Source organism: Arachis ipaensis, chromosome B5 (assembly GCF_059453495.1).
Source record: "Arachis ipaensis isolate K30076 ecotype BB chromosome B5, ASM5945349v1, whole genome shotgun sequence".
NCBI lineage: Eukaryota > Viridiplantae > Streptophyta > Magnoliopsida > Fabales > Fabaceae > Arachis > Arachis ipaensis.
The window spans coordinates 11531703-11552231 of NC_142440.1; the positions used below are offsets into that span (position 1 = coordinate 11531703).

General features: G+C 32.2%; 1 protein-coding gene across 7 annotated transcripts; it reads left to right on the forward strand.

Moving 5' to 3' along the window:
- Positions 1 to 6594: 6594 nt before the first annotated feature.
- Positions 6595 to 16148, forward strand: LOC107640139 (uncharacterized). Of its 7 annotated transcripts, none has more exons than XM_088487782.1 (27): positions 6595 to 7029; positions 8262 to 8719; positions 8805 to 8966; positions 9081 to 9246; positions 9342 to 9458; positions 9571 to 9701; positions 9814 to 9964; positions 10403 to 10470; positions 10817 to 10915; positions 11015 to 11130; positions 11557 to 11731; positions 11829 to 11939; positions 12035 to 12113; positions 12238 to 12381; positions 12469 to 12582; positions 12742 to 12863; positions 12956 to 13038; positions 13124 to 13248; positions 13337 to 13454; positions 13534 to 13671; positions 13959 to 14055; positions 14150 to 14275; positions 14544 to 14636; positions 14735 to 14840; positions 15148 to 15290; positions 15378 to 15467; positions 15584 to 16148. In XM_088487782.1, exons 2-27 carry the CDS (start codon positions 8555 to 8557, stop codon positions 15710 to 15712), a joined length of 3168 nt encoding a protein of 1055 aa, XP_088343908.1. In that variant the 5' UTR covers positions 6595 to 7029; positions 8262 to 8554; the 3' UTR covers positions 15713 to 16148. The 7 variants fall into 7 exon arrangements, with proteins under 7 accessions (XP_088343908.1, XP_088343907.1, XP_088343905.1 ...); XM_088487781.1 differs by having other exon boundaries at positions 6597 to 7029; positions 8267 to 8719; XM_088487779.1 differs by having other exon boundaries at positions 6610 to 7029; positions 13334 to 13454.
- The last annotated feature ends 4381 nt before the right edge of the window (positions 16149 to 20529 follow it).

Here is a 20529-nt window from a genome sequence, read left to right on the forward strand (position 1 = left end):
CGTGCGAGTCCTTGACGGGATAGTACTGAACCACAAGCTTGATTATACATCTCTTAGACGGCTAATCCACAACTTTGTTGGGTACTTGGATACATTAGTGCAGCCGAAGTACGGGGCGATTAGGGCCTTTGTGGTATAGGCTAGAACCAAAGGAGCGACGTTCTCTGATTCGGAAGATCCAACCTTGTCTGTGGCGTTTTGAATAGGATCACCAAGGGAATGGACTGCTAGAGCTTCACCCCTGTTCAGATTGGATGACCGCTGACCCGGCATTTGATCTGAAGTAGAGGAGATTAATGACCGCTGACCCAGCGTTAATCATTTACAGCCTACTATGGAATGAATCAATCAGAAGTTGGAGTAGATGGTGAGAAAAGTTTATCCAGAAGGAAGAAGCATCTCTGAAGCCTCAACCATTCTCATAACATTGATTTCACGCCTATCTAGTAACGTTTTATTTATTTATCTGTTTTATGCGTTTTCTCGTGACAACTATATTTTCTATCCACCTGACTAAGATCTACAAGATAACCATTGCTTGCTCAAACTAACAATCTCTGTGGGATCGATCCTCACTCACGTGAGGTATTACTTGGACGACCCGGTGCACTTGGCGGTCTATTTGTGCGAAACTTGCGAAGTCAGTTTCGTGCACCAGGAGGATATTCTGGAATCTGATGATGAATCTCCTGATGCCTAAATTTGCTCCCTGTTGCTGCTGAATGCTTCTTTATTGTGTTCTCTTTGAATTTGACTTAGTTGAACTGTTTTTCATTTAACTTGGATGACTATACTAAACTTAAATTTGATACGGTTTTTTGTTATGTATGATGTATTATGGATTGCACTATTTACTCTCTTGTGCTTGCAGGTGTCCCTCCTTGGTGACAAAAGGGGAAAAAACAAATAACAAAAGGGGAGAAAAAGGACTAAAAGTGATTTGAAACTGTTTTAATTTAAAACTATTTTGTCTTGTTTCATGGAGTGGCTGCCCTGTTTAGTGCTGTGTTACCGTGCTCTATTTTATGATCTGATTTGGCTTTGTTTTGAGCACTCTGTTTTAATTGATTAGTTACTATTGAATTTTTTATAAGCTTTTTCTTGTGAAAATATGGCTTGGTCTTAAAGGTTCCAAATTCTTGAAATTTTTATCTTTAAGGAACCTTTTGGAGCTTTACACAGTTTTTGCTTTCTTGAATATTTTGTTAATCAGGCACACATTAAGGGGGAGCACTTTGAACAAAAGAAAAGGGGAAAAACTTGCAAATCTTCAAAGGAAAGTTTTCTATCTTAATCCTTTCATTCAGTTTAATAATGCTTGTCATCAAGGAGGAGATTGTTGAATTTAGAAAACTGAAATAATGATCAAATATTATTAAAATATAAATTAGAAAATTAAAATCATTAAGTGTTTATTTAATTGTTTCCAATTGGTTATTTGATGTTGTTGCTTTTGTATAGGAAGAAAAATTTAATTTTCTATTAGGCCAGTCAATACAAGCCTGTTTTGGTTGACAAACAAGTTTAGCCCAACAATAATTATTTGCTTCAAGTGGCTAAACAAATTAAGGAAAGATGGCTCAAAGCCTTAGTAACCCGTTCGGTGATCACAAACCAAAGGGGATTCAAAGTTAAAGTCTTCATGCCTTGGTTACTGAAACTTAAATTTCAATTCAATTAATTACACTCCTTGGTAATCGAAACTCCAAATTCAATGTGATTTAATTTTATTAAAAGCTTCCACCGAAAGCTTTCTTGCTTCCTCTCTTCTCTCTCCTCTTTCTCTTTGTTTCGGTTAAATCAATCACTCAAAGAAGAAGATAGAAGAAAAATAGAAGACACAGAGAAAAGTCTATGAAAGGATTCCCTTACATTTTTTCTGTTGTGTGTCATGATTCTGTAGGGATTCCTTTACAAGTTGGGTTAGCACTTTGCAGTTGAAAGCTTGGTATGAGTCCAAGTCAAATTCAGATTGGGGTTAGAATCTGAATTTGTCCCAGATAGGATTGGGTAGATTCTATGGAAAAATTTGTGTTTGTAATCTTGAAAAAGATAGTGAAATTCCATCGTTGTTGTGATGGAGATTCGATGTAGGCTACATTGCACCTAGTAGCTGAACTAGGATATATCTGGTGTCAATTCTTCTTCTTTGCTTCTTTTCTGTTTCTGGTTCTGGTTCTCAGGAGACAAAATGAAAAATGTCTCTCAACTTGTTACGAGACAAAAGTAAAAATATCTCTTGAAGTTTGTTGAAAAAGTAAAAGTAATACTCTACAAAAAAGAAAGCTAAAATTCGACTCCTTTCTCTTAGCCACTAATTACTATCATAGACAATATTATTTACATCAACATATATATTTTTTTAAAAAATATATCATATCATTATCTTAATTAAAACATTCTTACAATTTATTAAAAAAAAAACAAAAAAAAATCTTAAGTATAACTCAGGTGTCGTATTTTTATTTTTTCTTAATAAATTATAAGGATATTTTAATAAATACAATGATATGATATATTTAGAAAAAATTTAAATATTGACTTAAATAATATAATTCACATTCGTATTTTTATTTGTTGTATATTTTTATCATATCAGTATATCTAAATTTATTATCGAAAACAAATACCTAAATTTATAGCTTTAATTTGATTATTGAAAATGCAACTTCAAATGTCCAATAAATAACTAATGGTAACAATAAGATTCTCAAATGAATTATTTTTCGCATACAAACGTTTTTTCAATATAAGTCATTTATATTCACGCGCGCACATTTTTTTCATGTCATTACTGCACGTTCTTCTTCTCTTTCTTCTTTTTCGTTATTTTTCTCTCTCATTATCATCGTCACTAACACCACCTTCTCTTCCTCATCCTCTTTCTTTTTCTTTTTCATTAGAATTTCTTCTCCTCCTTTATTTTTCTCTTTCTCCTCCATTATCAGTTATCTCGTTGTTGAAGATAATGAATAATTCAAGTTCAGATTGCCAATTGAACCAAAACAAAATTGATTATTGTTTTGAATCTAATCAAGTAGCTAACGTGTGGTTCGATTCAAGTTAATTTTTTTAGTAGTTTATGATTCTGTAGGTGAATAATGTTTCATCATTGATAGTTTGAATTGAATGTAATGTAAAAGTTCTGCATTAAAGAAAATATTTTTCTGTATCTGCAGCAAATTTGGGTGTAACACGAAAATATTTGGGTGTAACACGAAGACATTTGGATGTATTTTTTAAGAATTTTTGGTATATATGTATTGATAAATTCTACATAATTCAAAACTCTTCTTCTCTCTCTTTCTCATCTTTTGTTGCTTCTTGTTCTTTCTTTTTTCATCATCATCATCATCTTTTTATTTGTTTTTTAATTTTTTTTCTTTATTTTATCTTCTCCAATTTTTTTCTGTTTTATTCTTTTAACAAGAATAAAAACAAAAAAATAAAATAAAGAAGAACAAACACATAATGGTATAAAATTACTTGAAAGAGGATGAACTTACATTTATTCAACTAAAAGAAAGAAAGAAATAAGGAAAAAAAGAAGAAGAAAAAATACAGCATTAGAGGAAATATTTTTTTATATTTGTAGCAAATTTGGGTGTAACACGAAGATATTTGGGTGTATTATTTAAGAATTTTAGGTGTATGTGTGTTGATAAGTTCTGCATAATTCAAAACTTCTTTTTTTTTTCTTTTTTTCATCATCATCACCATCTTCTTTTGTTTCTTATTCATCTTTTTCTTTTTGTTTTACCTTCTCAAGTTTCTTCTTGTTTTACTCTCTCACCAACACCACCACCTCCTCCTCCTCCTCTTCTTCCTCCTTCTTTTTTTTTTATTGAAACTTCTTCTCCTCCTTCCTTTTCCTCCATCATCAGTTATTTCGTTGTTGAAAATAATGAATAATTCAAGTTCAGATTGTCAATTGAACCAGAACGAAATTGATTATTTTGAATCCAATCAAATGGCTGAGGTGTGATTCGATTCTAGTTAATATTTTTGTTAGTAGTTTATGATTCTGTAGGTGAATAATGTTATTTTTGTATGTAAAAATTGTTGTTCATCGTTGATGGTTTGAATTGAATGTAATGTAAAAGTTCTACATTAAAGAAAATATTTTTCCGTATTTGGGTGTAACACAAAGATATTTAGGTGTAACACGAAGATATTTGGGTGTATTCTTTAAGAAATTTTAGTGTACATGTGCTGATAAATTCTGCATAATTCAAAACTCTTCTTCTCCCTCCTCCTTATTTTCTGCTGCTTCTTCTTCTTTTTTTTTTCATCATCATCATCATCATCATCATTTTTTTTCTTATTAAGCTTTTTTTCTTATTTTATCTTTTCAGATTTTTTTTCTTATTTTACTCTTTTAACAAGAAGAAAAAAATTAAACAAAGAAGAAGAAGAAATACATAATGGTACAAAATTACTTGGAAGATGATGAACTTACATTCGTTCAACTAAAAGAAAGAAAGAAATAAGAAAAAAAGAAGAAGAAGAAAAAAAATGCAGCATTAGAGGAAACATTTTTCTGTATTTGCAGCAAATTTGGGTGTAACACGAAAATATTTCGGTGTATTGTTTAAGAATTTTAGATGTATGTATACTGATAAGTTCTGCATAATTCAAAATTCTTCATTTTTTCCTCTTCATCTTCTGCTGCTTCTTCTTTTTCTTCATGTTCTTATTTCATATTCTCATAATTCTTCTTGGGAGGAAAAAATCAAACAAAGAAGAAAAAAAATACATAATGTTGCAAAATCAATAGAAAGAGAAGGAGGAAAAAATGCAGCAACAACAACAGTAATAAAAAAAGACGATAAAGATGAAACACGCAAAGAAAAAGGAGGAGAAACACAAAGGAAAAGGAGAAGAAGGAGGAGGAGGAGGAAGAGGAACGCAAAGAAAAAACGACGATTGTTGAGTAGCGCGCGTGCTAGCACGCTCGTATGAGTGAGCGTTCTTTTTGTTAAATTTGGCCTAACTCGTTTAATTTGTAAACCAAAATGATTTATATGTGTAGTATTCCTGTTCTCAAATTACCTTTTGATGTCTCCACTCAATCGAATAATTATGGTGAATATTAAGAAAAAATTACACTAGACCGAAACTAAAAGAAATTGTCTATATTTTTTGTTTAATTATATATTACATATTTTTAAAATTAATAATAATAATAATAATAATAATAATAATAATAATAATAATAATAATAATAATAATAATAATAATAATAATAATTACACATAGGTTAACATTTATTAGTGTCTTCTAGTCAACAAAAAAAATATTAGTGTCTTCTTTTTTATAATGGTCTAGACAGCAGAGGTATAGTTGTTAGAACCGAATCGATGATCGAACTGATAAGGTTACTGGGTTACTAGTTCAATCGGTGGATCACTGGTTCAACCGATTAACTCGATACTATGTAAATAAAAAATAAAAATAGTCAAAAATTTAAAATGATAATTTAAAATACATATTTTTACTAATATTTTAAGAATATCAAGCTATTTTAAAATAATATGGACTAGAAATAATAAGTATTTTGTTATTTTTACTCTATCATAAATATTTTTATTTTGTTTTTATATTAAAATAACTATTATTTTTAAATTTTAATAATTTATTAATTAGTTTATATCTATTATATTATTATATACTACAAGTATTTATTAAAAAATAATACTAATAGATATTATATAATTATAAAAAAAATAAATGAGTTTATAGTTATTGTTAAATAAAAATATAATTAATTTAAGAATAAGTGAATTTATAACTAAATTTAAAATAAATTTGATAGAAGTAATTTTTTTTTTTACCAAAGATAGGAGACTCGAACCCGCAACCTCTTAATTGAGTATGAGGAGATTATGTCATTTGAGCTATTACTCGTTAGCAAATTATTTGATAAAAGATATATATATATATATATATATATATATATATATATATATATATATATATATTATAATTTACATGAATTTTAATGAAAATCATCACAGCGTCACTTCTCCAGAGGGGAGGGGTTCGAACCCCATATGTAACATTTTATTAAAATTTAACTTGTAACCGGTTTGGTTGGACCAAATTTTACCGAATTCGACCGATTTTTACTGGTTCGCACCGAATTTAACCGGTTCACAACAGTTTTATACCACATGCAGTCCAAACATCGAATCGGACTGGTAGAAGGTCCGATTCACCGATTTTTCAGTTAAATCGATTGATTCGATCCAATTTTAATAACACTGAACAGAGGTTCTCCCATAAACCCTACACCCAATTGACCCAAAAATAGTAAATCCGCCATAAACCCTACTACCCTGTTAGGAAATCATAAGAAACGAATCCATAGGAACAAAATTCCTAAAATGCCCCTATCCTAATATCAAACAATGTTCTAAAAATCGGACCGGTTTAACTTCGAACCGACAACAATAACAATCCGATCAGACATGTAAAACCGGTAATTAAAAAACTGACAAGAAACCATTGAACTAAACGAAAACCGATCGATCGGACCGAACCGCAACCGGGCTGGTTTACACAAAAAAAGGAAGCTCCTTCGTTTCTTTCTCCCTTTCTTTCTTTCATTTAGAGAAATCACACAAACCCTAGCACTGTAAGCCACTAAGCCTACACCACAGCCACAAGGAGTGGCATACTGCCGCCGTCCGTCGCACTCAAAGTTCGCCATCTGTCATCTAGCTTCCCTCGTGCTCCAAGTCTTCAACCCCTGTTCGCTGTCACCGATCGCGGCTGCTTCCTCGAGCTCGGCGTCCGTCGTCTTTGTCTTCTCAGCCGCGCTTCCGTCGCCGTTTGTTTGCCGTTCACGTTCGCGTCTTCGTTCGCGTTCTTCGCCGTTCACGCTCGCTCGGCGTTCACCGTTCGCGTTCACTCGCTGTTCACCGTTCGAGTTCGCGTTCGTCTGGAAGCCACGTTGCTCTGCTTCAAACTCTGCGACCAACCCGCGCGCTCCACTCAGCCGTCGAACTGCTCTCTTTTGTCCCCGCCGTGAGTTCCCTAAACCCGCCTCCAGACAATACACTCACACAACACCAATACTCTGCTTCAAACTCTGCAACTTCTGATTTCTATTACAATAAGTAATTATTTGATTTGGTAGTGGTTTGGATTTTTTCATAAACTGAATTGAAGTTACAATAGTTATGTTCTCTTCTCTATTACATTGAAATTAAGCTTTGAATTCTCTTATTTCGTTTTAATTTTACCGCACTCAACATGTTTGATGAAATGCTTTAACCGTATTTCTGGTTGGTTTTATAATTTCTAGCTTTTAGAAACTTAGTAAGTTGATTGCATGTGAAATTAGAATAATTGGATCATAGTAATTAGGAAATTTTAGTTGCACAAATAGCATCTTTGCAGAAAACATATTAGCATGATGATTCCACTTGCACTAGTGTTCTTTTGGTAAATTTTAACTGTTACTGTGAACTTGTTAATTTGCAAATTGTTCTTGTGTTCTTCTGTTACTTTTAATTTTTTTTTGTTTTTGTTGTGATTTTCTGTTCTTGAATTCGTTAAGTTGATAATTTGCTAAATTGTTGGGCTGCTGTTGTTTTAATTTGTCAAATTGTTGAGTTCAGATATGGTTGTTTATTTTGACTTGGGTAAAGAGACTTATGGTCATTTTTTCCTGCCTTATACTGATTCAGATGATTATTTTCAGAGGATGTGCACTTATTTATGTATCTTGAGAAACTGTCTTTCTGGGTGTTATGAGCATTTGGTGAAGCCTGTATTGTACCTATTCAAAGCTTAGTTTTACCAAATGGTCTTCAAAACAACTCATCCAAAATGCTACTGCACAAATCCGAGTCTATTGTCTCTTAAAGCCTGTATGCACCTTCATTTGGTGAAGCCTTTCTAGCACTAGTCCACTACCAACTTTGTTATTAATAATGTTATCAAATTTATTTATCCGAGTACTATGTTTATTTTTTAGTTGGATTTATGATAATTCATTTGATATTCTTCCTATTCTTGTCAGATATTTCTTTTAACTTTTTGTGTACTGATGAGGAATTGTACTTGCTTGGTATCATGCTTTCATCTGGCAATTTTGCATTTAATATAAAAAAAAGGAAAATCCTAAGAGAGTAATTCACCACTCTACTGGAAAAACTTCATACTACCTTATACCCTCAACTTAATACTTGCATATTTATAATTTATTTATTATTCTATTCTAAAACGGTTTTTTCGGTTGAATAATCGGTTAGACCAGTTGGACCAGTGAACCAGTGACTAAAGCGGTTTGATCAAACACTGCCAACAACACGCTCTTTCCCTCCTCTGCTTCCAGCAGCTCAGAATCGCACTAGCTCCTCATCCACCTCCGTCGCCGCCTCCGACCACCCACCCCTTTCTTCTCTACCGCCGGAACCATGCTACTTCTTCCCTGAAGCCACTAGCAAGTCACGTTCTATTCCAGACAACCGTCCTGCGAGCTCGCTGACGCCACACCCTTCGCACACGCCGCCGTCCGCCTTCGTCTTCCTCCGCTGGCACCAACATGGAGGGTTTAGGCAACCATGCTATGATGGACTCAACGGAGTTGAAGGTTAGCGAGTTATTGAAAGAGGTCCACCTTTATCATTCCTCTCACTTTTCCAGCATCGTTGATAACACTGTCTCCGCCATAAAGTCATGCATCGACGAAATCCCCGTTGACTTCAAGGTCTGCTCTTTCAAGCTCATATTATTATAATTTGTTCTTTTTGGAGCATTCAACGTTGATTCTTTGAGTGCTGATGAGTTTTCAGGTAACTGCAGATGTAGCACCGAAATTCGTGAGGGACATTGGTGCGGATAAGGTTGACTTCATGTTTAAGAAGCCATCACTCATCGAAATCGGAGGCAGTTATTCTATTCAGAGTCTCGTTAGGCCTGAGCTCAATGTTGATCTTATTATCAGGTTACCCAAGGTATATTATTTTAATATTCATATAAACTTAAACTAAAAGAAGGGTTAACCAAACTTATATACATGTTAATGTTCATGGTATTAATGTCACGCTATTTTCCTATTATTATGTTAGGGGTGTTTCCACGAGAAAGATTACTTAAATTATAGGTACCATGCCAAAAGGTGCCTTTATCTCTGCTTGATCAAGAAGTACTTGGAGGCTTCTCCATCTATTGGTAAGGTTGAATGGTCTACCTTTCTGAATGAAGCCCGAAAGCCTCTGCTGCTTGTTTATCCAGGTAATTTCTTTTTGTTCTTGCACACATTTTACCTTAAAACAAAGTTACCTTAAAACAATAGTGGCAGGCTAACATTAAAAGGGAAAAAATTGTAGCTGCAAAGGTTGCTGAAGTTCCTGGTGTTTTTGTAAGAATCATTCCGTCGGCTACGTCTCTATTTAGCTTATCAAAGCTGAACATGAAGCGTAATAACATTCATAATTTGAATCATGGTTTGTTCCTCGACTTCCCCCGATATCTGGTTATCTATATTTTGTTTTATTGAGATAACGACTTCTTCCCTTTTCTACAACCTATTAATCATTGATTGTTAATATTCTCAAGGGACCACACTTCAGGCTACGCCAAAGTACAATTCTAGCATTCTGGAAGACATGTTTCTAGAGGATACAGCATTTGTCAACAAAACATTTCTTGGTTGGAAGGAAATAAGAGAGGCTTTGATCCTGCTTAAGGTTTGATATTTGAATATTACTTTTGCATCATGCATAACATGATAACACTAATAATGTTAAAGATATGTATAATAGGGAACACGGAATTGAGTTCTTGTTTCCATTGATCTAGGTTTGGGCTCGACAAAGAAGTTCAGTATATGTTCATGATTGCCTGAATGGGTTTTTGATTTCTGTCGTACTGGCATATCTTGCTTCTAAGCAACAAATCAGCAATTCAATGAAGGCAATTGAAATAGTTCGGATTACCTTGAACTTCATTGGTATGTGCATAGACTCTCCTTTGTATCATCATCATGATTGGTCAGTTACAAAAGTGTATCTGTTCAGATTGTTTGCGCTTAAGATAGACATCCATTTCTTTCATGTAAATGCTATGGACAAAATTATTATAACTTTTTGACCTATACTTGGCTAATTTTGATCACAAGTTTGGTGTCTACCATATTTTATGTATTTGCAATTGTTTAACATTGTTCCTCTTTACTGGTATATCCAATTTGATAGTTCTGTTATGGAAGCCTATGCCATATCCTTTCAATCCAGTGTCACATCTAGTTTCTTAATCAATTTTGTAGCCAATTTGCTATTGACAAAGAACCATCACAGATTGGGAGTGGGGATTAGGTTTTGACATTCAATGCACATATGTTGTGCAATAGGTATATATTCATTGTTGCAAATGTTCTTTTTTTTTGTAGCAACGTCGGAGTCGTGGAGCCGAGGGCTATACTTTCCAAAGACAGGCCTGAATAGTATTACAAAAGAGGTCCACATCTCTACTTGTTTTTTAATTTTTCCATTATTTGGTTTCGTTTTACTTTTAACTGTGTTATCATATTATGTGGTATTTATTTGCATTCACCTTTCATTTGTTATCTGTTCTGATATCAACATCTTGAGTGATTTGGTTCTCTTTTTTCCCTATTATCTGTTTTTTAATACTTGAGAGAGGGAGCCAGCCTGACCTAGTGAACAAGGCTTAGTTGTTGACTATCTCATACTTATGATTTTGCATAATATATAATATATTTGCAATTTTCTGACACATGTTATGTGCATTACATTGTCTTAACTCTTAATACAATCATTGTGTCCATGATTTTCATTTTCAGGAAAAGATTCAGCTTAAAGAGTCATTTCCTGTTATCATATGCCATCCATCTGGAGGATTCAATTTGGCTTTCCGAATGTCTAGAAATGGTTTAAATCAGGTGCGTAGGCCATAATACCAATTTTAATTTTTCCTTTTCCTTTTTCTATAGCTGCTGTTCTTATTTTCTTTGCTTTTGTTCCACATATTTTATATTCAGCTTCAAGATGAGGCTGCTTTGACACTTAAGTGCATGGAAAAGTGTAGAGCTGGCGGATTTGAGGAAGTTTTTATGACCAAGATAGACTATGCGGTTAAATACGACTATTGCATAAGGTAACTTATTCCGTTTAATTTTGTTGTGTCCGTTAGTCTGATTGAATGCTTTTCCTGTTGGATGGTAATATAAGTCATAGGAGTGTTACTCTGCGATCTCCATGTTCTAGTGCAAAACTTTTTGCATGTTTTACTTTGTTGTATACTCTTCAATGTAATATGTTGGAAATGTAATATAAATAGAAAGGAAAATGAAGAATTTCAATGATCATACTTGGATTTTTAGCAGCTCTTAAAAGCAAGTATTTTTTTTATTATTTTTATATAAGGTCTCCTAAGTTTATGTGTCATTAAAATTTTAGCGGATTATATCAAAGGAAGTCTGAACAGAAAAGTTCTGAGCTCCCCTCCTTGGATCAATTTCTTGATGACTGACTGACTGACTTGTAAGCTAAAAATCTATTTATTACATGATTGTTCTTATAGATTAAATTTGAAGGGAAAGAAGGAGGTATATGTATCAGGATTTTGTTTGGATGATGAGTGCTGGAGATTGTATGAGGAGAAAGTACATGGTATTTTAGCCAAAGCGTTGAATGACAGAGCAAAGTCGATCCAAGTTACGTGGAGAAACACACAATGCCAATGGAGTGTGAATGATGTATGGTTTTAAACATGATTTTTCACTGTTTCATTTAAATATCATGTTTTGGATACTTTGTTCTTTCTCTTAATTCTAGTTGAATTCACAACTCCAGGGATTGTCTGTACTTGATAAAGAACCGTTGTTCATAGGAATTTCAGTGAGTACTTTGGAGAAAGCATTTAGGATAGTTGATATTGGCCCAAATGCTGAAAGTAAAGATGAGGTATATTTTTTTGTCCAAATATAATCTCTTTTTCATTTTGTTTTCAAATTTGTTTCCTTGCATGCAATACAGCTGTTACTTATGATTTGAAGCAGGGTCTGGAGTTCCGGAAGTTTTGGGGAGAGAAAGCAGAGCTTAGAAGGTTTAAAGATGGTAGAATTGCTGAAAGCACAGGTTTGCCTTCTTGTGTTCTGACTTATCGTTTAGTTGTTTGACTATCATACCTCCTTGTGGCTGAAGTCATATATCCTGATGACTAACATGATAATGGCATTTTTTATTGTATGAAAAATCATAGTATGGGAAAGTGAGCAATGGTCAAGGCATCTTGTTTTGAAAAGAATAGTTGAGCATGTGATTGGTCGGCATCTTTCTCTATCCATGGAAAATATTATAGGTGCTGTTGATCAACTGGATTTCTCTTTGCTTCATGGTGCTGGAGGTATTGGGAACTCTCTCTCTCGTGTTTGTGTGTGTGCGTGCTTTTATTAATAACCGCAATGTTTTTGAAACGATTAACTCTTGGCAGATCCTGTATCATACTCTGGAAATTTGCTTGGGGCATTTGATCTTTTATCAAAGCGCTTGCGTCTTATTGAAGACCTCCCTTTGAAGGTGTCAAGTGTACAACCTTTAGACTCTGGTATTTTACCTTAAACTTGTCATTTTCAGTGCTTCTATTTGCGTTTGCATTGTAGTTCACAATTAACAAAACTATTATTAGTATTTTTTTCCAAAAAAGAAAAAGTAATTATTGAAACCTGAGCCAGATCAATGTTGCATGTTTATTTTTTATTTACAGCTTTCAGGTTTACATCAGTCTTCCCTCCTGAACCTCATCTTCTAGCTAATGAAAAATTTGAATCTCTGAGACTTAATAAGTATGTTCCATCGTGCGTTCAACCTCTGGAAGTCATGATTCAGGTATGGATTTATTCACCGGCAGTGTTAACTGAAATAAGCTTGATATAGGCAATCTATGACAACTTTCTTCCTATTTTTGGGGCTTTTCACAGCTGGAGGGTTCTGGAAACTGGCCCATGGATGAAATTGCTATTGAAAAGACAAAATCTAGTTTTCTTATTCAAATTGGAGAGAGGTGGGGCCTTGAATCTTTGTTTTACCTTAGGATGGATCTTTTCCAGTATTTCATTCATTATTTATTTTTTGGTTATTATTGGCAGTCTTCAGAAGACATGGGGGGTGACATGTACTGCCACTGAGAATGATGTAGATGTTTTGATGGCTGGTTATGCATTTCGTCTTAAAATTTTGCATGAAAGGGGACTTAATCTGTTAAACAAGGAAGGTATGGGCTTCCACTACTTATATGAATTTGATGACTTATTGGAAATCTTACTTCAATCCTACTGATCAAACCATTTAACATGCAGCAGGAAATGATCAAGCAAAGCGAGTTCATTCTACTGACAAGAAACTTTTTATTCATAGTCAGCATGCAAGCATGATCAATGGTTTACAAAGTCGTCACCCAATATATGGGACAGTAGTGAGGTGAATGTTTGAAAATTTCTTTGTTAAGCTATATTGCATTTGTAATGTGGAACTAATACATGGATTTTCATGTTGATAGACTTGCAAAACGATGGGTTTCTTCACATTTATTTTCAGCTTGCTTGTTAGAGGAGGCTGTTGAGCTGTTGGTTGCATATGTCTTTCTGAATCCTTTTCCGCTTGGTGTTCCTTGCTCAAGAATCAATGGGTTTTTAAGGTGAGTTTCTAAATCATTGCTGGTAATCAAATCAGCAATCATAATTTTGACTAGAGATGAATGTTTAATTATTTATTTTGAGATTGTTTAAACATTGCATCACGTACTCTCTAACTTATATTACTGGAAACTTATGTTTTATGTTGAAATATCAGAGAATTGGGTGTGAAGTTGGGCGGATAATTCTCCTTAGATTTAGGATTCAGTATATATCAGATTGCTGTTAAACACTTGTGTGTTTCTAGCACTTTTTCTAGTTTTCATATACATGTCCGATGTGTTGACAGGTTCCTGAGATTACTCTCACAGTATGATTGGACTTATTCACCATTGATTGTTGACATAAATAATGACTTAAGCCCAAGTGATGAGAAAGAAATAAATGTAAGTCGTGTGATTGAGCACATCAGTAAAGACTGATTGATTATGTTGGTCGTCAGTCAAACATAATATCTTCTTGACAACTGTGGATTTTCAGGATAACTTTTTGCTAAGAAGGAAAGGTCAAGAAGAGAATGGGAAAAGTACGGAAGCAGGAATGTTCTTAGCTACAGTTTATGATAAGGCATCTGAGTCTTGGACTGGAGTATCACCAAGTGTTCTGGTTAGTTCTTCCTGTCATCCTGTGACTGGATATTTTACAGCTTTTTTCCCAGTTATTAAGGCCTGATTTTTGAAAGAAAAAAATGCATTACCTTTATATGTTTGATAATTTCATTGTCTTTGGACTCGTCGTTTTGGTAATGCATTTAAATATTGGAGTAATTCTCTATGATATATGGTAATACATGGCTTCAGATTGTGTTTAAGTAAGAATAAACGTAAGTAATTTTTTCTGCTTATTTAATTTCTGCATTATTTGTTTCTAACAGGAACTTAAAAGGTTAGTTGCATATGCCAAAAGCAGTGCAAATTTGTTGACAAAACTCACTTTTCAGGAGGAGATTGGTCCATATAGATGGGAGGTAAGTGGAGCACCTTTTTCGGTTCCTTAATTGTTTCAAATTTTAATAAAAAGATATCTTTTCCACAAACTTGACGAGTTATTAAATTATTGCTGCAGTGCCTTTTTCGAACTCCTTTAAACAATTATGATGCCATAATTCTTCTCCACAAGGACAAACTCCCATATCCCCAAAGACTTCTCTTTCCATCTGAAGCTGATAATGGTACAATTCCTAATGACTGGTAGTTTATACAATTGTACAGTGCATGAATGGTTTAAGTGTGATGGGAACATAATTAGTTTGCTGTGATTATTACTGATACAATGCAATTATGTGATTTTGCTAGCTATAACGGGTTTATCTGATCAACATTGATGGTTATATAAGTGTTCAAGATATATGATTCATATGATAACGAGGACTATAAGTAGTTGACAGCATGGATATTATATGTTTTTAGCTTCTCTGCTTCAATTTCAGATTTTGTGCTTGACTAATCAAGTGATATTCATATTTGCAATGTCGGCAGGAAAACTCATTGCTAGAGGGCATGCTAGCAAGTCTTTTCAACCTTTTCTGTTGCCTAAAGATTTGAAGGGTAAACCAGCAGCACTTAAAAATAAGTTGCTTATAGACTTTGATCCATCAAGGTTCTTTGTCAGAGATTTAGAGGCAAGTACAGTGAAAATAATTTGACGGTGAACATAACATGGTGTGTTTCTTATGCCTAATTTTGATACTTCCATCTATCACTTGCAGAAAGAGTTCTCCAACACATTCAAGGTATGGCATGATTCTCTGGGAGGTGATGTAATTGGCCTAACGTGGGTAGAATCTTACTCTTCAAAGGTATGAAAATTGCATTCAGAATTTTATATTTGTGGACTTAGTGCAAAGTACATTAAAAACAAATCTCTCTCTCTTTTGTAACCGTTTCCTTTCCTTTTTTCCGTTCTCTTTTAAAGAAGCGGAAGCAAGAGACAGATGTGAATCAAGCACACAACCCACCCAAGGTTTTAAAAGCAGTGGGTCAAGTTGGGAAAGGGTTTGTGAGGAGCATATGCTTTCTAAAGCCTCCAAAGCTCACAAACTAATCCTTATTCCATTTTTGTTTTCCCTCCAGTTGTCAATATGATTACGAGATAATTTTCAAGGTCATTAGTATGATCAATTATAAAATTATCACTAATTATTGTGGAGGAAGTGGTTGAATATAGTATCGGTTATGTGCAGCACAAGAATACAATTTTGGTAGGTAGAAGAGTTGGTGCAGATTGGTGTGTATAATATTTATATTTGTCACTTCAACCACAAGTCCTCCACAGGCTCGGCAGCTCAACAAGTATGAAGAGCTTATGTTTTCCATTAGTGTAATCTGATTGGCATATTAATGTATGCTTTTTGGGAAATTTTATTTATTTATATTCTTTTCACGGTCCTTTGAAAAGAAGGCTGGAAAATGTAATGCTATATCTGAACATTAGCGCAACCGTTATTTAGATTCAATACAGAAGTCCTAATATTACCCAATTAAAGCTTTGCCAAAGCTGTAGTCTAGCTTAAACTTAAATGAATTATCAATTAGTTGATTTCTTGGTATAAAAGAAAATCAAGCATTGGCGTTATTATGGTGGAAGAATCTCTCTATTTTATATATAATAGAAGAGCCGTAGATGATTAGCTTCTTGATAAGTGGAGCGGCTAAATTCCTGACAAGTGCTAAATTTCAACAATTGACAAGTGGCTGCAAACAAAGACAATGAAAATTGAAAAAAAAGCTTTTATCTAACTTGCAATAATTTTTTGATATGGGTAAAATTTTAGTGTAACGTTCATTTATTGAATTTTATGGTGTTTTTTTTAAATTTTAGGCTGGTGTTTTTTTAAAATTTTAGGGGCGGGTTGTCTTGCGCTCAAGATTTTGAAAAATACCATAAAATTTAATAAATAAGTGTTACATTAAAGTTTTATTAATATCTAAAAAAATATATGATTGGCAATATTCTATTATGGCTAATTTTATAGTATTTTTCATTTAGTATCTAATTTTTGTCTAACTTACTTTTTATAATAATTTCTAAATATTTAAAATTTTTAACTTTATACTTTTAAATTTAAAATTAATTATTTAATTTTCTTTAGCAATTAAACAATAATTCTTAGACACCATAGTTGTTGAGTTTGAAGAACTAACAATATATTATTGATGATGATTAAATATTATTATTGAATTTAAAGTCCAATTATTTGTGTGATTTGTTTGTTAAATGTGCTAAAAATTAAACTAACTAAACTGGTCCAATAACAAGCAAACAAAGCTCAACAATGGTTCAGATTCATAAGCTCTAAGAAAATGAACGGCTGAATACAAATCACACTCTCAAGCTCACATACACTCATAAAGTGGTTGAATATAATTTACACTATTTTAATAAGCCCAATTGATGATCCAAGCCCATTCACTTGAATTGGTGGCTAACTAAGTAATAGAACTCAAATTTCATCATAACCAAACCACACCGAACCAAATTCTCTCTTCTCTCTTTTTTATTACCCACTTGAAATCACGGAAGTAGAGCAAGAAAAAGGAAAAGTTTTGATTAGGACTAAATCAAAGTACAAAAAGTGGGTTACCAATTTCAATCAAAAAAGAAGAAAGTTAAAAAAGTTAGGGTCAAAAGCAAAGATCACATCCAAAGGTTCATCAGAGAAATTTTTTCATCTTTGTGCAATATTGAAGCTTGTAGAAGAAAACTTTCTCTTTGCATACACCGAATCGAAAAGCTCAAATATTTGGAGGTTATGGATCTTTTCAAAAAATCAATAGTAAAAAAGGTTACTTGGAGGCAAAGTACAAATAAAAGGGCGCACATTCAAGAAGAAATTTAAAAAATGATGAAAGAGAAGATAGAAGGTATGAATGCATGTATGGTTAAATCACTGTTTATATTCTATATCTCTTCTGGAACACCGCTGCTGCTGCTGATATTGGGGAAGAAGAAGTCAAATGTGCTGAAGAAGAATTTTAAGTTTTGGAAGCTTTACTCCTTTATTAAAGGGGTAAACGGCCAAAGATTGGAGTAAAGAGTGAGAGCACAAAATTTGAGTTCTCATACAGAGCTATTACTTTCTTCTCCTTCATAGTTCTCATTAAATATTCTATCTCAATCTAATTTTTCTTTATTTTAATGAAAAAAGGCATTATGATAAAGAATGTAAGAAAAAAGCTATTGAGAGTAAAAAGACAGAGTTAGACTTGGAGAAAAGTCCATGTTTATTTTAGAAATTCTTTGTATGTATTTCTGTTTTGTTTTAATAATCTTGAAGGGATTTCTTTGCAAGTTGGGTGAGTACTTCGCACTTAAAGGCTAGGGTGAGTTCCTAGTCAAATTTGATTTGGGTAGAAACTAAGTTTGTCCTAAATATAATTAGATTGAATCCTAGTAAAATTGGTGAATATAATCTTGGTTAAAGATAGTAAAATTTTATCATTGTTGTGATGGATTGTATATAGGCTACATGCACTACGAAGCTGAACCAAAATATATGACTGTGTCACTTCTCTTTCTCATCTCTATTTTTGGTTTTATACTTTAAAAGACAAAATAAAATTATCTCCTATTTACTCTATTCAAATTAACCTCATAGCTATATACCTTGCGCCAGCGACGGATCCAGAAAGTTTTGACAGTGGGGGCAAAATATATATAATATAACAATAATTTAGGTTTAGTTAATATGTGTCTTAAAGATACATGATAAATTTACTATTAGTAGAAAGTTTTAAATTTTTTTATTTGATAACTGTAAAATAAAAATATTAAAAATTTAATTATTTTGTATTTTCAACAAAAATATTCTCAATTTGTAATCTTAATATGTGCCTTTAGAATACAAGATAAATAAACTCTAATAATTTTTATAATAAAAATATTATATTACATAAAAATTAACTATAAAATTATTCATTAACCATTATGTATTTGTGTATAAATATATTTATTATTTAATTCATTTTCAATATGTATTTTGTATTTTAATATGTATTCTATACAGATAGTTATTTTATATATATATATATATATATAGCATAATTATTGTTATAATTATATTTTATTATTATAAAATATAATTAGTCTTCAAAATATATAATTTATAAATTAAAATAATAAAATAATAATTTAAATAATAATATATAATTTATAATTCTATTTTTTAGATTTCATATTTTTTAAAAAAATGAGTAATTTTTTTTAACAATACAATCGAAATGCCTCTTATATATATATATATATATATACACCAAACAATTATTAGAAATTCACTTTTCATACAATCAAAAGCCAACTTTCAGTGATATTTATAGTTGAAAATTTTTTTTCAATTAATATAGTTGCTACAGAAAAAATTAAAACTAATTTTAAAAAAAAATAAATAATATCTTTTGAGTTTATTTTTAAGAAAAAACACCAATCTTATTTAAATTGAGAATTAATCATTCTAATAAATATCTAATATGAAATTCTTAAACTGACTATTAAGTACTAAAAATTGAGTAAAAAATTATTGTGGGGTCAAATTCAATAATTTAATGGGGACAAATAAATATTATTATCATATACTATTCAAAAAATTTTCAAATTGTAGTGGGGGCGCCTGCCCCCCACTACACAATATATAGATCCGTCCCTGCCTTGCGCTCAATTCTATTTTGGCTCTTCTTTTGATACAAGACAAAATAAAAGTATCTCTTATTTTTCTGTACGAAGTGACTTAACAAAATTCATAAAATACACCTATTTTAAAGAATAAGCAAACTAAATTAAAAAAAAAACTTAAATTCAACTTCCTTCTCTAAGCTATTGTATCCATTAATAACAAATAACATTCTATTATTCCAATAATTTCACCATCCTTTTCCTGTCATTACATTCATAATTATATGTCGGCCGTGAAGAATTACTTTATTTTTGGGTTAGTAAATATTGACATGGCTTAATTCAAGTAGAGGATTCATAGCAATACGAGGTAGAACCAGATAAGACCAGAAAAGCACTACAAAAGCTTGATCAAGAGATTCAATCTCTAATAAACCAATCTCTTCTCCAAAAGTTAAGAGGGATGTTATTCTCTCTTTTCTTAATCATGTCTTTATTCTACAAGTTGGTGTTCCGGTATGATAATCATTTGGTGTTCCTTAATTTTTTCTTATTTATCTACCTACTAATATAGATGAGTTAATTGGCTAGCCAACACGTTCCAATGTTCCAATACTATGTATTTTTTAACAGAAATTATCCTATGATAATATATCTCAATGTCCTCCTTCGTTTATGTATATTATTTAATTTCTGCACTAAATTTTAGGAGTTTCATATATATAGAAATGTATTTTTGTTAATAGAATAGAGAAATATACACACACTATGTTGAATCGCTATTAGCCTCGAGAAAAATCTTTATATTTTTGCTCACATTATTTACATTTTTTTTAATTGATTTTGCTATATATTTGTGAAAATGCAAACTAAAGTTTTTTAGGGGATTACATAAACCCTTAGAAACAGTAAGAAGTTAGTGTTTTTAAGCTTCCCACCTTCTATTAACTACTCTCTTAACAATTCAAGTTATTTCTCTTTCTCTTTAATGAATTGTTTTTTTTTTTTCCTTGCTTTATGTGTTGCACATTGAGTAAAAGAAGATGCTAAAAAGATGTTCGGTATTTATTACGTGCTTTCCGCTTAGAGTATATGATTTTTCCTTTTTTTTATTTGGAAGATTCTATGGTACTAAAAGGTAAAACTTTTAACATTTCACGATACTGGATTGGACACGTGTTTAAGACACAAATTAACTGATATACCTAGTTATAGGATCTGACAGCATGAACAAAAGCGAGCCCACAATGAGG